Below are 16,678 nucleotides of genomic sequence, written 5' to 3'. Positions count from 1 at the left end.
ACTGACTAAGCCACCCAGGCACACCTGAACTGTACTTTTTAATTTTTTTTTTAACATTTATTGTTTTTGAGAGACAGAGCATGAATCAGGGAGGGGCACAGAGAGAGAGAGAGACAGAGAATCTGAAGCAGGCTCCAGGCCCTGAGCTGTTAGCACAAAACCTGATGCAGGGCTCAAACCCACGAGCCATAAGATCATGACCTGAGCCAAAGTCAGATACTTAACCAACTGAGACACCTAGGTGCCTTCTGAATTGTACTTTTTGACTGTAACCTTCTGTCTTCCATTTGGTAGTTAAAAAGAAAGCTATTTGATAGTTTAGAAGGTCAAATAACTGGCAAGGGAGCTCCATAGAAAGTCAGTAGCCTGTGAGTAGAAGAGTGGTTGGAGCGTGTGGATGACAATAAAAAACAAACATAAGTGGTGCCATTTGGGATGGCTGTTCTATGTCATGCACCCACAAAAAGCAGTATGCAGGGAAGATAAGGAAATGGTAGGGATCTTTCAGGTCTCCCCATGAAAACAAAGTCCTTTCAGCCTTTAGATGATAGAGGAAAGTCAAGAAGAATTATTACTTTGGATTTAATTTTGGTCACATGAGAAGTTGGTCCTAAGAAGAAATGATGGAAAAATAAAGTAGAAGTGATGGGATTTAGCAGAGACCATGATAGTCTCATCTGTGGCTCAGAGTAACCAAAGGAAGGCATATTGGGAGAAGTCATGTGTACTTGCATTAATTAGACCATATCTATGGTAGTCTATTTCTAGATGCCACATTTTAACAAAAAACATGGGTAGTCTGTACCATGTCCAGAGCAAGGTAACCAGAATTGTGACAATACGGAACAGTGATCCAAGTTTCTGAATATTTGGCTTAAAAATAGAAAGCTTTCTAAGGGTAAAGGTGGGGTTAGTGCAAAGTCATGACTACAGTATTTGGATAATAGAGAACTGTCATGTGTGAATGGGTTTAGACTAATTTTGTGTAGTTGCAGAGATGTGGAAATTACTGGAGACACTGGTTCAGTTTTAGGAAAGATTTTCTAACATTTTCACTGTCCATAATCATAACAGGCACTCCCTTTGGCATATTCCTTTTCAGGAATTAGTGAATACCCAGCTCTTAGATTTATAGAAGAGATCTCTATTTTGGATAGATGATTAAAGAAGATGGCCCCTGTAATCTACCAATCTGTGATTTAATGGTCCTAAACAAAAGGACCTATTCGGGTATGAAATACGTTGATGTCTTTTGTTCTCTCCACATCATGTCCCTGATTTTGTCCAAAGAGGAGTTTGACTAAAGAAAACTGAAGGGGGCACCTGGGTGGCTCAGTTGGTTGAGCAGCGGACTTGAGCGTGGATCATGACCTCATGGTTTGTGAGTTCAAGCCCTGTATTGGGTGCTGTACTGTCAGTACTGAGTCGCTTCAGATCCTCTTTCCCTCCACCCCTCTCTGCCCCTCCTCACTGGCACTTCCTGTCAAAAATAATTTTTAAAAAATTTAAAAATAAATAATTTAACAAAAAAAAAATGAAGGATTGATTTTTTTTTTTTTTAATGTTAAGTTTTGAGAGACAGTGCGAGTAGGGGAGGGGCAGAAAGAGAGTGGGATAGAAATTTGAAGCAGGCTCACTGACAACAGTGAGCCCTATGTGGGGCTTGAAATCACTACTGGAGCCAAAGTCGGACCCTCAGCCTACTGAGCCACCGAGGTGCTCCTGAAGGGTTGATTTTGAAATAAGTCCTCCACGTTCCAGCTTTGGGTTGAAGAATTATGAAAAAATTAGCAAATTCCATTTTTAAACATCTTTACTTAAAAAGGAAAAAAATACAGCTTTGGGCACAGTTTTGCATTCTGTTTTGTATATAAATTATATATTTCTAAATATAAAAATAACATTTTAAAAATTTTAGAAAGTTCAGGAAAATCCCCATTCAGGAATAACCTCTGTTCACTTTTTAGGTATATATTTTTATAGCCTTCCTCCCTACCCCCCCCATGCGTGTGTGTATGTGTGTGTGTGTGTGTGTGTGTGTGTGTGTGTATGTATACACATATATATATGTGTGTGTGATATATACATATATGTGTGTATACATATATATACACATACATACACATGAATGTTTTTCACAAAATTAATATTTTGTAAGTACATAATTTTATACACACTGAAACTTCTCCATGCCATTATATAATTTTCTAACATGTAATCTTTAATGGCTCTATACATGTGGTAAATGTGGTGATTTACTTCTCTGTATTGGTCACATAGATTGTTTCTATTTTTGCTGCTAAAAATTCACTTCAGTGATCGTCTTTGTAGAAGCATTTTTTGTCTTGATTATTCCCTTAGGTTAGAATGGAAATTTAACTCAGGGGGGTTGGCTCCTTAGTAGTGTCTTGATAAATATTGCCAAATTACAGAAATGTACCAATTAATTATTTCAGGGTATGTTTCGTGGCATCTTCTCTAACACTCAGCATTGATTTAATATTTTTCAATTTTATAGATGAGGCTACCTTTAATATTTAATTTGAAAATTAGAACATGGATATTCAGTTTCCACTTTCGGTTGCATTGTTTTTCTAGTGAAGAATCGGTTGATATTTTATGAATATGTCTGTTAGAAAAGTTTTGTCTAAAACCTCTGCTCAGTAGAACCCCATCTTAATAAAAATGGGGAGTCCTAATCAGTACAAATATTGATATATGTACTTCCACTACTTTAACAAAATTGTTTTGCTATGTGACTGAATGACACACAAGTTTGTGAAGCACTGCATGTTTGTATGTGTCTGTGGCTCACTCCTTCACCTTTTGTGGGTCTTGTTCAAATACCACCTCTCCCATGAGGCCCACCCTGATGATCCCACTTGTGGTCTCAACTGTTCCCACCTGGGGCCTCGCTCCACACCGTGTCCTCCCAGTCTCCTTTCCTTGGTCCAGTCTCTTCTCCACTGAATTTACCACTTTCTAATAGACTCTGTAATGGATCCATTTACTTGCTATGACCATGTTTGTTTCTCCTTAATAAATGTTCTAAAATGTAAGCCTCCCAAGGGCAGCAGTGCCTCACTGTTGTTTGGTTCACTGCTGTATCCAGAGCCCCCAGAACAGTACCTGGCATATAATAGGCATTTGATAAATCTTGTTGAATGAATTAATAAATATTAACAGACTTATAACTCAATTAAAAGATCCTTATCCTAGCAAATAATAGTTTTAATATTTTTTTTATTTATTTAAAAATATATAAAGTGAAATTGTCATTTTTTTTTGTTTTTACAGCTGATTTTTCACACATTGCAACTGTTAGCGTTCACTGTCCTTGCCATTTTAATTATGAGGCTGAAGTTGTTTCTAACACCTCACATGTGTGTTGTAGCTTCCTTGGTGTGCTCTCGACGGGTAAGGCATTCATCCTTGTGTAACTGTACTGTAGTAACTATAGTAACAGCAGGGTAGTTGCCATGGCTTTGCTGAGTAATCCAAAACATAAGAAAACTTGGTTTAAATTATTTAAAATGTTATTTCATGACTAACTATGAATAACAAAAGGAACTTTGAGTAGCTTTGAAAATTATTCTTAGATTTTAACCGATACTTTTATGACAACTGAGGAGGCACACTTTCCCCTCTGTTAGTATTCTGTCCACAGACATAGTTTTTTAGAGTTCAGGTCTGTGCAAGAGTCTCTTGACGCATCAAAACTGTCTTCAAATGTTCTAATACTAGAGTAGATACAGGTGAATTTCTGTAGTATTGTCCTGTTTGGCTCCAAGAACCCCGAGGGAAAGTTGTCAGTTTGGGAGTTCTGTTACCATTATATACAAAGCAGCTAGAATTTGGGGACCAATGCACTTCTAGAAACATCTTACTTAGCTTTGATGATAAGAGTCTTGTCTTACAATATCATAATGCTTATTTTTCCAGGAGGAATATGTGTTTCTGCTAGTGGGGTTTCCATAGATGACCCCCCCCCCCCTTGCTCCGTGAAAGGCAGATGTTACAGGACTTAGTTCGAGGATGTTCCATTATTTTGTGATTTACTGATCTTAATCCTTGGTGGTAAATCAGTACTAGAAGGGTAAGGTGTATTTCTGCCTTAATTCTTTCGAGAGGAAAGAAAGTTCCATTTTTAGTGGCCCTGTAATTCCAAAATATTTACTATGTTTAAACAGTAGGTGATGGCAGTTCCGTATATTATTAGTGCATTGATCGTATCAAATGGTAATCCACCTTGGTTAAAGTAGCAACGTGAGAGTTTCTTATTGCCCTATAGCACTCTTCATATAAGAATTAAAAATAACTGGTTTCTTTCATTTCAGCTCTTCGGCTGGGTTTTTTGCAGAGTTCGCTTTGAGAATGTTATCTTTGGCATTCTAGTAGTGATGTCAATACAGGGTTGTGCAAACCTCCATAATCAATGGAGCATAATAGGAGAATTTAATAATTTGCCTCAGGAAGAACTGATACAATGGATCAAATACAATACTAGACCAGGTATGTCGCTGTCTGGTTATATGTATAGTTAGTAACATACACACATTTAAAAATACACACACATGGTGACATTTATACACTCACAGATTTTGAGCAAGCTAATTGCAGCATCCACCAAATCAAACCCTTTCAAAAAACAATTTTGTGCCCTCTTTAAATGCCTCCTAGATAACTCAGGAATTTTAATTAACATGAGGAATTAATGATTGTTCACAGTTATATATTATAACTCTGAGATCATTATTGTATTTTAACTCTACCACTGACAAATAAAAGAAATCTTTAATAACAAAATTCCACACCTAGTTACAGGCCATTGGAAAAGGTACTTCTGACCATGGGAATGTCAACAGCACTCCTTCTCCACTTCAGTCAGTGCTGACTGTCTGATCCAACTCTGTAAAACCAGTTGCACACAAGAAGAGTTAAAATCTCAGATATTCTTTTTTCTTCACTAAATCATTTCAAGGAGATGAGTATAAATCCTACTTTTAAATACTCTAAAATTTAATCATTTTTAGCTTACCTTTTTTCCTTCCTATCTTTATCCAGAACCACCTCAAGCAAAGTTATTTATTTCATGTTGAAAAACCTTTCCAGAGAATAAGTGTTTTCTACAGTATTTTCTATAACTAATCTATAATCTATAAACTATTTTTGATATTTAGTAATTTTTTCTGGCGCTAGTTGTTCACTATGGCTTCTTTAAATTCATCCTGTGACTCCTTGGGTCAGTTTCCTCTTATCATTTATTTGACAGTTGCCATTTTACTAATTAGGCATCATTTAAGTAAGTTTTACAAGCTTCAGCTCAGATAGTTGGTTTTCAGAGGTGACAGTACCTAAATCACCGATAGCTGCCAGGACGATTTAATCAGAATTTTTAAATTAATCCTCTTGTGAATTTTCCCTATAGGAGTACCAAGTGTAGGCACTCCCTTTACTCTCCCTTATCCCTTCCCAGTTAGATATTTTTCCCAAGCTTTACCGGGTACCTACTTTCTCAATCTTTTAGTGTGTCGTTCTTTGTTCCAATGTTCGTCTTGGGTTCCTGGCAGAGAGGGCCTACCTTTGGCAACTTCTTCTAAGATAACTCTCACAGACTCCCACCTAAGTTTTAGCTGTCTCTTCTTTGATCTTCTTATAAGTCTCTTTTTCATCCTCGTATTATGAGTTCTTTTATGGTTACCACATGTGTATTAAAATCAGCATGATGCTCTATAGTATGGGTGAGACTAGTGCTTACGTTCAGGTCCCCCATGTAGGGTTGTATAGTTTGTGCACTGCATAAAAGTGCTCAGTTGAGAGGACAAGTGAGAACTGAAATCCAGCCCATGGTCTAATCACCAAGTCATGTATTAGTGAGACTCTGTCAAGTCAGAAGGGATCTTTTTTCTAATATGGTCAGTCGAGTATATGTGGAGACTTCAGTATACATATAGGAAAATATCATATTCTTTCCCCCACCGTGTTCATATTTATCTCACCACCTAGAGTGAAGAGTATATAGAGCATTTCTCCCCATCTCTGCCACAGATCGTTTCTCTTCAGTGATTACAGCTTTGCTGAACAGGCCTGCCTCGTGTCCTCCTGATAACTGTGGCCCTGGGCTTTGGGTCCCTCTAGCCCAGGTTTTCTCCACCTTGACACTATTGATGTTAGGGAGTGTCCTGTGCATCACAGAGTTTTAGCAGCATCCCTTCCTCCTACCCACTAGTTGCCAGTAGCACCTCTGTCTCGCACAGCGAGCCAACCAAAAATGTCTCCGGAAGTTGACCACATGTGTCTCTCGGAAACAAAATCATCTCTGGTTGAGAACCACTGCTCTGGCCTAAGAGCTTTCCATCATTAATTATTGAATCTTGTGATAATAAATACACATTTCTATATTGGTTGACTTAAATATTTGCAAATTTAATTCCTATGTAGAGATTTTCATTTGACGTTACATTTAGAATACTTAACTATATTTGCAGGTGAACAGTTATTTACAGTAGACCTGAATGACCTGTCTTGTTCTTATTAGTGATTTTATTATGCTGATTAAAAATGATAATAACCTTCAAAATTATATAATAATGTATTATACAACAGTGCCAGGAGGTCAGCATTTGGTCATTTTGTCTTCCAAGAAACTACAGTTCACAGCCCATGAAGGTCATTTTAAAAGATGTAGCATGAGACTTGCCCTTTGTAACAGTCTCTCAGTTCTTAACATTTCAGATTATCAGGACGAGATATGAAATTTTTGTAGTATCATCTTTACCTTGAGCTTTACCATGGCAGGAGGCTGTAGTGAAGCAGCTAAGAGGGTGGGCTTGGACACTGCCGAGGTGTGTGGTCTTGGCCCGGTCACTCTCCCCTGTGATGTCTGTTTCCTCATTTACAAAACAAGAATAACCTATAGCCCACTTTATGGAGTTGTGCGAGCTAGATTTTTTAATCCAAGTAAAAATATTTCACACAGTTCCTTGCGCAGAGATAACAAAGTTGGTTCCTATTATAGTCGACAATATTGAACAAAGAATAAGAACGGTGCCAGTGATGATTATTTAAATGTATTTTGTATTCTTAATTTGAGTTCAAATATTATAGATGAAAAAGAATCTTTGTTCTCTTTAAAATATGGCATTAAGGAATATATTCTTGCTTTCCAGATGCTGTTTTTGCCGGTGCCATGCCTACAATGGCCAGTGTCAAGCTGTCTACCCTTCACCCCATTGTGAATCATCCGCATTATGAGGATGCAGACTTGAGGTTGGCAACTGATTGAAATGTTTCAACTAGACACGCTTACAACTTATATCAGCTCTTAGAAATAGGGAAGGTTTTATACACATGCATATGTTCTCATCTTCATACTCATGATGGTAGTTTAAAAATGTGTAATAACCATCCAGAAAGTATAATTATGTGCCTGTTGACTCTAAAGGATGTTTAATAAACCTCTGAAAAAAGGAAAAAGGTTAATTTTTCTCAGAGTGAAGATGTCACGTGACTAGCCTGCATGTGTGTCTCTGTTGAAGTAGAACTGCTAAGTACTAGTCATGGCAGATGGGATGGATCCGGCCCATGGGCATAGTTGGCTAGCCCTTGCTCTGGACTCCACAAGCCCCTCTGCCTGATTTAAGAAACCATTCTCCCTCTTATTGGTGGTCTATACCTAGTTTTTTTTAAAAACAAAAAAAATATATATGAAATTTGCTATATACTATATGCACTTATGAACATTTAGGGTGTTTTTTTGTTAGCCAGTTATGAGAACTCAGGTTTTTACTGAGGTGTGAAAGTTTTGTTTTCCTTCAATAACTGACTTTAAAAATTATTTTAATCATTTTAGTAATTGTCAGGGTAATCTTTTCCTGTTAATGCATCTTTGGCCTATTGTTAGAGGTAACATTTTAAATTATTTAAAGTTTTATGTCTGGTTGTGGACATTGGACATCCCATATGCTTGAAATTTTAAGAAATTCCCAATGCATAAATGATAATTGTTCAGGATTTCATAAAAACACCTGTTTAAGGCCAAATCATCTTTCGTACCAAATTTTGGTAAATAATCCAGTTTCTCACACTTCCATTAAGATATTTTCTCTACCTGACTGTTACACTAGATGTCCTCTATCTCAATGTTGGATTGGCTACATTTCAACTTCAATTCAGATGCTTTTCAGAGCTTCTACAGATGAAATTATCTGTTGAAACGTTTCCACTCTTTCAGCCTCTATCTGAATGTGTTCCATGAGCAGATTAATTATTTTATGCATTATACAAAGCAAATTTTTTATCCTGAACTATTATCCTGCTACCCAGCTCTAGACTCTAAACCAGTTTATATCTGCCCGTTCCAGTAAGCACTAACAAGCAGTATATACAAAATTCCAACCACTGTAAGGTTTAGCACATGCACAATTAAGTAGGAATGTGGAAACTGCTATCCAAAAATAATCTATGCTATCCCCAAAACATTCATGCTGCTTGAGGTCATATATATGAATGCTCTATACAGTGAGTATTAAGATTTTGATTTGCTAGCAAAATTTCTCTAGTCTATTCTAATTTATTTTAAAACATTTAACTTGTGTTTTGAATGTAAAGGGCCCGGACAAAAATAGTTTATTCCACATATAGTCGAAAATCTGCAAAAGAAGTGAGAGATAAATTGTTGGCGTTACATGTGAATTATTACATCTTGGAAGAGGCATGGTGTGTTGTGAGAACTAAGTGAGTATGAGCCCTGTGCTATACAATATGGAATATTTTTAAGCCACAACTGTTTTACTTTATTATAGTAGTTGTGATTCTTTAAGAATTTTTATTCTAAACAAATTCCACTGAAATACTATTGTGGGAGGGGTGCCTGGAAGGCTTAGTCAGTTAAGCGTGTAACAGTTGACTTCTACTCAGGTCATGATCTCATGGTTCTTGGGATCAAGCCCCATGACAGTGTGGAGCCTGCTTCCGATTCTCTCTTTCCCGCTCTCTCTGCCCCTCTCCTGCTCGCTCTCTCTCTCTCTGTCTTTCTCTCAAAATAAATAAACTTAAAAAAAAACACTATTGCATTTAAAATCATTTCATGTAGAAAAGTAAATATCATTTAAAAACTATAGTGTTTTAGCTTCCAGATTTTTTCATTTAAATTTAGCATCATAATGTAGCTTTCTTTCATAGTGTTTGAAATTCTTAATGATAATTTTTATTAGATGTGTGAAATAAAGATTTGAATTTACAGCAATAGAGACATTAGCATTCTGTTATTACAAGTGGATAACATTAAATTTATAAGACTTATGAAAAAAGTTTCAGGTAACTCAAGAGAAAAGAGTAAAAAAACATTCTTAAGTATAGTTTCTAGAAATCACAAAATTCTAATAGGTTATCTTGAGGCCTTTTTTAGATTCCTTGACTTAAGAGGTTCTTTGTCGTATTAGGCCTAACATTAAGAATTTTCATTTCTCCTGTAGGTAATTAGGAATTCAACTATAGAACATTTTTGAAGAGCTAGGTTCACAAGTTTAGTAGCTAATTTTTATATCTAGTTTTAATATCTAATAAATATATCTAGGAAGAAATGGCATCTTGTAAAAGAAGCAGAAACATAATGTATGTGTACATCCATTAATTTAAAATTTAATAAGACAAAGTAGACTTCAGGACAAGGCATATTACCACAGATAAAGATGGACATTTTATAATGTCAAAAGAATTAGTTCATCATCAAAAATATGTAACAGTTCTAAAATGTATGCATCTTGGGGCACCTGGGTGGCTCAGTCGGTTGAGTGTCCGACTTCGGCTCAGGTCATGATCTCGCGGTCCGTGGGTTCGAGCCCCGCATCGGGCTCTGTGCTGACAGCTCAGAGCCTGGAGCCTGTTTCAGATTCTGTGTCTCCCTCTTTCTCTGACCCTCCCCTGTTCATGCTCTCTCTCTCTGTCTCAAAAATAAATAAATGTTAAAAAAAAATAAAATGTATGCATCTAAACAGAGCTTCAAAGTGCACAAAATAGAAATATGCATAATTAAAAGAAAAAATAAGCAAATTTTTAATCATAGCTGGAAATGTTAACTTTCTCTACTAAGAAAATTAGATAAAAAGAGTGTAAGGATTGAAAGATAGAAACAACAAAAAGTATCAAATAGCCTGACCTAATTGACTCTTATAGAACAGTACAGGAAGATATATTCTGCAGAATACACATTCTTTTATTTTTTTTATTTATTTTTTTTTTTAAATTTTTTTTTCAACGTTTATTTATTTTTGGGACAGAGAGAGACAGAGCATGAATGGGGGAGGGGCAGAGAGAGAGGGAGACACAGAATCGGAAACAGGCTCCAGGCTCCGAGCCATCAGCCCAGAGCCTGACGCGGGGCTCGAACTCACGGACCGCGAGATCGTGACCTGGCTGAAGTCGGACGCTTAACCGACTGCGCCACCCAGGCGCCCCGAATACACATTCTTTTAAAGGGCACATGGAATTTTCATCAAGAGAAAACACATGCTGGGCCATAAAAATGGCTTCAATATGTTTAAAAGATTTGAAGTCCTACAGAATTAAGTTAGAAATTAATAATTAGAAATCTAAATATAGATATCTAGTCAATCCATACATATTTGGAAATAAGGCAGTAAACTTATGGATAACTTATGGATCAAAGAAAAAATGCAGAGAAAATTTTAAAACAGTATTTTTTTTCTTGAATGCAAAAACAGGTGTTTTCAACAATGTTGCTGATCTAACTGGATATCTGTTTCAAAGAAAAAGTGAACCATGACCCATACTACCCCATACACAAAAATTAACTTGACATGGATTGCAGAACTAAATGTAAAAGTTAAAATTAAAAGATTTCTTGGAACACAGATCACTAACCATTATTAAAAAATGAATAAATCGTTCACATCAAAATTGAAATCTTTTCCTCAAAAGATATTGTTAGGAAAATGAAAAGCCAAGCCATAGACTGGGAGACAATATTTGCAGAGCATGTATCTGATGAAGGAGACACATATTTTGTGTATGAAGAAATTTTATAAAGTAATACATTTATAGCACATTTGAAAACGGACAAAAGACTTGGACAGACATAATTCACGAAAGAAAATATGTGAATAGTAAGTACATGAAAAGATGCTCAATATTATCAGTGTTCAGGGACATGCAAATTAAAACCACAGTGGGATACCGTAACATATACTGTAGAACAGATAAAATCTTAACGAAAGTACCAAATATTGGCAAGGATGCTAGAAATCTCCCACATTGCCAATGGGAGTAAAAATGATACAACCACTTTGAAGAAGTATTTGGAGGCTTCTTATAAAAATTTAAGCATATCTCTGGCCTATTACTCAGCAATTCTACTCCTTGGAATTTAAACAAGGGACATGAAAATATCCATAGAGGATGATATAGGAGCTTTATTCATAATATCTCAAACTGGAAACAACCCAAATATCAAGAGAAAAATGAATAAACAAGCTGTAGTATGTTCATACACTGGAATGCTACTCAGCAATGAAAAGGAACAAACTACTGAAATGTAAAAAGGATGAATCTCAAAAACATACTGAGTGAAAGACGCCAAACACAGACCTACTATGAGATTCCATTTTATCAAGTTGAAAATATGCAAAACTCATGGGAATAAAAACCAGAATAGCAGTTGGTTATGGTGGAGCAGGGGGTGGAGGTGGTGGTGGGAATACTCTGTAAAGGGATTCAAGAACTTTTTTTCTTTTTCCTAGAAGAATGACAGTGTTCATTATCTTGATTGACATGTTTTTCATATGGATGGATGCATTTGTCAAAGCTCATGGAGCTGTACACTGAGATCTGTGTGTTTTTACTTATGTAATTATGTAAACAACTTACTCTAAATATACAAGTAAATATTTATGCAAAGAAGAACTCTTCTAAAATTCTGGTACTTAGAAAAACATTTTTACAGCTATCACTAATAGCCTTCTGAGAACAGAAGGAATAAGTTGTAAAGAAGGAATAGCACATTTTCTCTCAAGGCAATCTTTTTACAAAATTGGCTGCTTTTGCTTTTCTTCACAACTCTGTTCTATTAAGTATCACATACTCCTTACCTGAAAGCCCTAAGGCTGTGTGACATTTAAGGAAAATAATGAAAAGTGCGAATTGGATTTTCTAGTTTGGGCAAACTGGATTTAGGAGTTATTAGTCTGTCTAAGGCCCTAAGAAATTGAACATAAGACCCATAAGAAACCAGTTTTGGAAGGAGTTCAGTTAATATTGGCAGGAAAAGGTTGAGTTAATGCTCGCAGATATTACAGTTATAAGAATCGGGTGAAAACACAGGTACTCTTCACTTTGCATGGTACTATATTAGGTGAAACTTGAGCATGTCAAAGCTGCGTTCTTGCTTTGCATGGTTCCATGGAGCTCAGCGTCATGTTAACTGATGTGTATTGGACCTGTGTCCTCTAAGAGTTACCATGGCACTACTCAAAGCAAGGACATAGTTCCAATATGCAGATGCTTCAGTTAACAGGATGCATGCAAAGTTAGGTTTAATGGTATTAAAAACAACTATTTGAAGTCTCTAGAAAGTGACACAAAAGCAGGGAGAAACTTGAGAAAAATTTGCTCTTGAAGAACTTCTCTGAATTTGTGACCTTCAAACCTAAATCAAACAACGTTTAGTAATCACGAATAAGAATGTGACTGAACACTCAAATCAAAAGGCAGAGATTAGTAGTAGACTGAATACAAAAGCAAAATCCAACTATGTGCTGCCCGTTAAGACATGCATTTTAAGTACAAATACATGTATAGATTGAAAGAAAAGGGATGGAATTGTTATCACGTGAGTAACACATGAAAGCTGTAGTGAATATAAATATCTAGAATATTCTAGAAAAGGCAAAACTATATTGCAGAAAGAAGATCAGTGTTTGCCTGGGCTAAGTTTGGGCGAGAGCACTGACTGCAGAAGGGCTCAAGGGAACTTGTTTCAGTGCTGGGGATTTTCTGTATTACGATTATGGTGGTGCTTACACACCTACACATATTTGCCCATATTTATCAAACTTTACTCATAAAATGGGTACATTTTATTGTATATAAATTGTATACAATATAGCTATTGAAAAATAAAAGTCAATTTGGGGTTCCCGGGTGGCTCAGTCTGTTAAGCATCCAGCTCTTGACTTTGGCTCAGATTATAGTATCACGGTTCATGAGTTCAAGCCCCACATCAGGCTCTGTGCTGACAGCACAGGACCTGCTTGGGATTCTCTCTCTCTCTCTCTCTCTCTCTCTCTTTCTTTCTCTCTCTTTCTCTCACTCTCTCCCCCCCCCCACTCATGTGCTCTGTTTTTCTCTCTTTCAAAATAAATAAACTTAACAATTTTTTTTTAAAAAGTCAATTTCGTCTGACTTCTTCCCTTTACTGACTCTCATGTGGGGTTATTCTCTAGTGGGAAATATTATCCCAGGCGGTTGAATCATAGAGCCACCCCAAATAGGAAAGGGTTGAAGAAAACAAATCTGGCAAAAGAGCTTTCTTTCCTCACCTTGGACTATATGTTTTCATGATAATCTAAGTTAGATTAAGCTCAAAAAATATGAAATTCATCAGGAATCAGATTAGCTCTCCTTTAATTTGTCTCCTACTACTCATGGCCCTTATGCTTGGATGGTGACACCACTTTGAAAATATATCTATTTATATTTCATTTTGAAAATAAATTTTTAAATATGTATTTCTGAATGTATATTGGACCTTTACTGGTAGGCTTAATAATATACTGATTATTTGCTTAAGTGGAACAGGAAAATGCAGCATAATTTCATTTTTATCTCTAAATGTTGAACTGATATTTTTTTTTAAATGATGCTTTAGGGGCGCCTGGGTGGCACAGTCGGTTAAGCGTCCGACTTCAGCCAGGTCACGATCTCCCGGTCCAGGAGTTTGAGCCCCGCGTCAGGCTCTGGGCTGATGGCTCAGAGCCTGGAGCCTGTCTCCGATGCTGTGTCTCCCTCTCTCTCTGCCCCTCCCCCGTTCATGCTGTCTCTCTCTGTCCCAAAAAGAAATAAATGTTGAAAAAAAAAAAAAGTTTAAATGATGCTTTAAAACCTTTATTAAATAAATTAGTCTCTAACAAACTTGGAGCTACTTTATAATTTACCTATTTCCCCTGTATCTGAATGCATTTTTAATATAGGTATATATGTGCCTTTTTTTTTTTTTTCTTTTTTAGGCCTGGGTGCAGTATGCTGGAAATTTGGGATGTGGAAGACCCTTCCAATACAGCTAATCCTCCCTTATGTAGCGTCTTGCTCACGGACCCGAGGCCCTACTTCACCACAGTATTTCAAAATAGTATGTACAGAGTATTAAAGGTTAACTGACAACGAGACTACCTATCACACTGTGATGCAAGGAGGTGTGTAGAAAACCATCACTTTGGCTTATTTACATTAAAAGAAAATCACAAGCTTTAATAAGGGATCCTTAAAAAGAAGATGATAAAAATATTTTAGTTATTCTGATTACTAAAAGGTAAATTGTTTCATTGTTTTCCATTGAATGTCAGCCTTATTAAGCTTGTTATTTAAAGGATGAAATCACCTCATTCTGCAGAAACGAATGTCCATCTTAAAGTTTTAAAGAAAAATACATGTAAAAGAACAATGAGATTTAATAAATCAAGGGGAGATGTAAGTCCTTTTGCATCCAACTAGGTGAATTATTTCAGATTTTCTCTGGTACCAGCATGTACCAGCTCAAACTCTTTAAACCACTTAGAATAGACTAATGCAGTTTCTGAAAGACACTTCCATAAAATCCTGATTCTGATCACAACTTCTTTACCTCCATGAGGAAATTTGTGTGTAACCACGTGTCTGTTCAGGTTGTTTTTGCTTTTACTAACCCTCAGGAAAGATCTTTATTAGCTTTTAATATTTTTTTTATCATTTCAGTTTAAATATTTTTAATAACAACCTATTTTATAATGTTTTGTATCTCTTGAAATTTATTTACCCAACCAGATAGGTATTTTCTATTGATTAGTTCCCAACCTAAGTTCAACAGGTTATTAATCTATCTTTATAATCCAGTGGTTTTTCTTTTAACATCCAGATAAAATAAAAATTGCTATGGTTCATGACCAACTTTTGGGGTTAAACATAATCAGAAAAGAAAATCTAGTTAAATTTGTCAGATGAGATTTTAAGATTCTAGATCCCGAATGAAGCAAAGGCATTTTCATCTTGACAGCCCTGTAGCTCATTGGACATAGTCTTTCTTTCCGATTACTATCTTTCCAATCGCCATCTTTTGTAATAACAAATTTCTAAATCCTCATTTATGTTTGGGTTTAGATGAGGACATTGATGTTTTTATAAATCTTCTCCTCCAATATAAAACCTATGCAACAACAGTGCTTTGGCAGTGGGAAATAGTTATCTTGAGGATGTTGCCAAACGCAAAGACTGTCTGTGCTTGATAGTAAATATGCCACATCTGTAGCATTTTAGTATCTATCTGCTTTAAGTTAATCATCTCAGAGTCTTTGTAATTCCCTTATGTCCTTGGCCCTCTACATTTGAGATAACAAATAACTTAATTCCATAGATTAGTTCATATATGGTAGGTAGGAGATTATATTCAAGAAAACGAATAAAATTACTTTTCAACTTTTGTAATTGTAAAATACTTCATTTAATACAGGTTACAATACTGCTAAGAAGGCACACCACATTTTATCAGTATTTTCAAGTAACTGGGGCCTAGGTATGAGACAAAAAAGAAAAGGGAGACTTAACACCTAACATTTGTAAAAATTAAAATACGTTTTGGATGATGTTTTCATAGGAAATATTTTTCAAACTTTTGGAGAACTTTTTTAAAAGAAGAGCTGTATTACCTAATAACATATTTTATACAAGTGTACTTACATGTATTTATTATTTTCAACTTGTATAGTTGTCAGATATTTTAACACAGGATGCAGAGCAGCTAAGAAAGTAAAACATTTTACTATTTTAGCATTTTCAAATAAGTTTTCGGTGTGTAGGGCAAAGAAGGAAAAGAGACATAGCACCTGACATTCATAAAATTAAAGTAACACATTTTTGATGATATTGGCATAAAAATATTTTTAAAGAAGCTGGTAGAATTCAACAACCAAAACAGGGAAGAACAATATTAACTAATTAAATGTTTCATGCAAATATAATGTATTGATATGGATTTGTGTTACTTTCATGTACTATATATTTTTAAGAATTAAAAAAACCCTTGAAGATCCTCTGTGTGTTTTCTATCTTTTCTCATCCTTTACTAAGCATACATTTTGACCTTGAAATAAATCTGGTATGAAGGTACAAATCATAGGTTCCTAAATTTATTAACCATGTTTACATTGGCAATGATCTTTCTTAGCCATTTAAAAACAATTCTGCATCATCTCACACAGAAGTCAGGGTATTGTGAAGGAAATAGTGTGGGCTTTGTAACCAGATAGGTCTAATTTTAAATCCTGGCATTTGTTTTTACTGGGGATATCACCTACCGTCCATTCAAAAGGTATTTATTGAGCCCTTACTATATGCCAGGCACTGTGCTAATTAAGCTTGGCCATGTCACATGACTATGAACTTCAGTTTCTTCACCTGTAAGTCGGACTCT

At 35.8% G+C, this 16,678-nt stretch overlaps 1 protein-coding gene across 1 annotated transcript in view; it reads left to right on the top strand.

Annotated features, from left to right (window-relative positions):
- The window catches only part of DPY19L2 (dpy-19 like 2), a 98,525-nt gene extending 82,228 nt beyond the window's left edge, over window positions 1-16,297 (top strand). Inside the window, exons 18-22 of the mRNA XM_043589242.1 lie at window positions 3,298-3,417; window positions 4,338-4,512; window positions 7,170-7,269; window positions 8,611-8,736; window positions 14,244-16,297. Coding sequence (XP_043445177.1) covers window positions 3,298-3,417; window positions 4,338-4,512; window positions 7,170-7,269; window positions 8,611-8,736; window positions 14,244-14,394 — 672 coding nt within the window. The 3' untranslated portion in view covers window positions 14,395-16,297. The remainder of the gene's footprint in view (window positions 1-3,297; window positions 3,418-4,337; window positions 4,513-7,169; window positions 7,270-8,610; window positions 8,737-14,243) is intronic.
- The last annotated feature ends 381 nt before the right edge of the window (window positions 16,298-16,678 follow it).

This window comes from Prionailurus bengalensis, chromosome A2 (genome assembly GCF_016509475.1).
Source record: "Prionailurus bengalensis isolate Pbe53 chromosome A2, Fcat_Pben_1.1_paternal_pri, whole genome shotgun sequence".
Taxonomy (NCBI): Eukaryota; Metazoa; Chordata; class Mammalia; order Carnivora; family Felidae; genus Prionailurus; species Prionailurus bengalensis.
The sequence above is the reverse complement of the archived record's forward strand: the minus strand, read 5'-3'. Positions and strand labels throughout refer to the sequence as shown.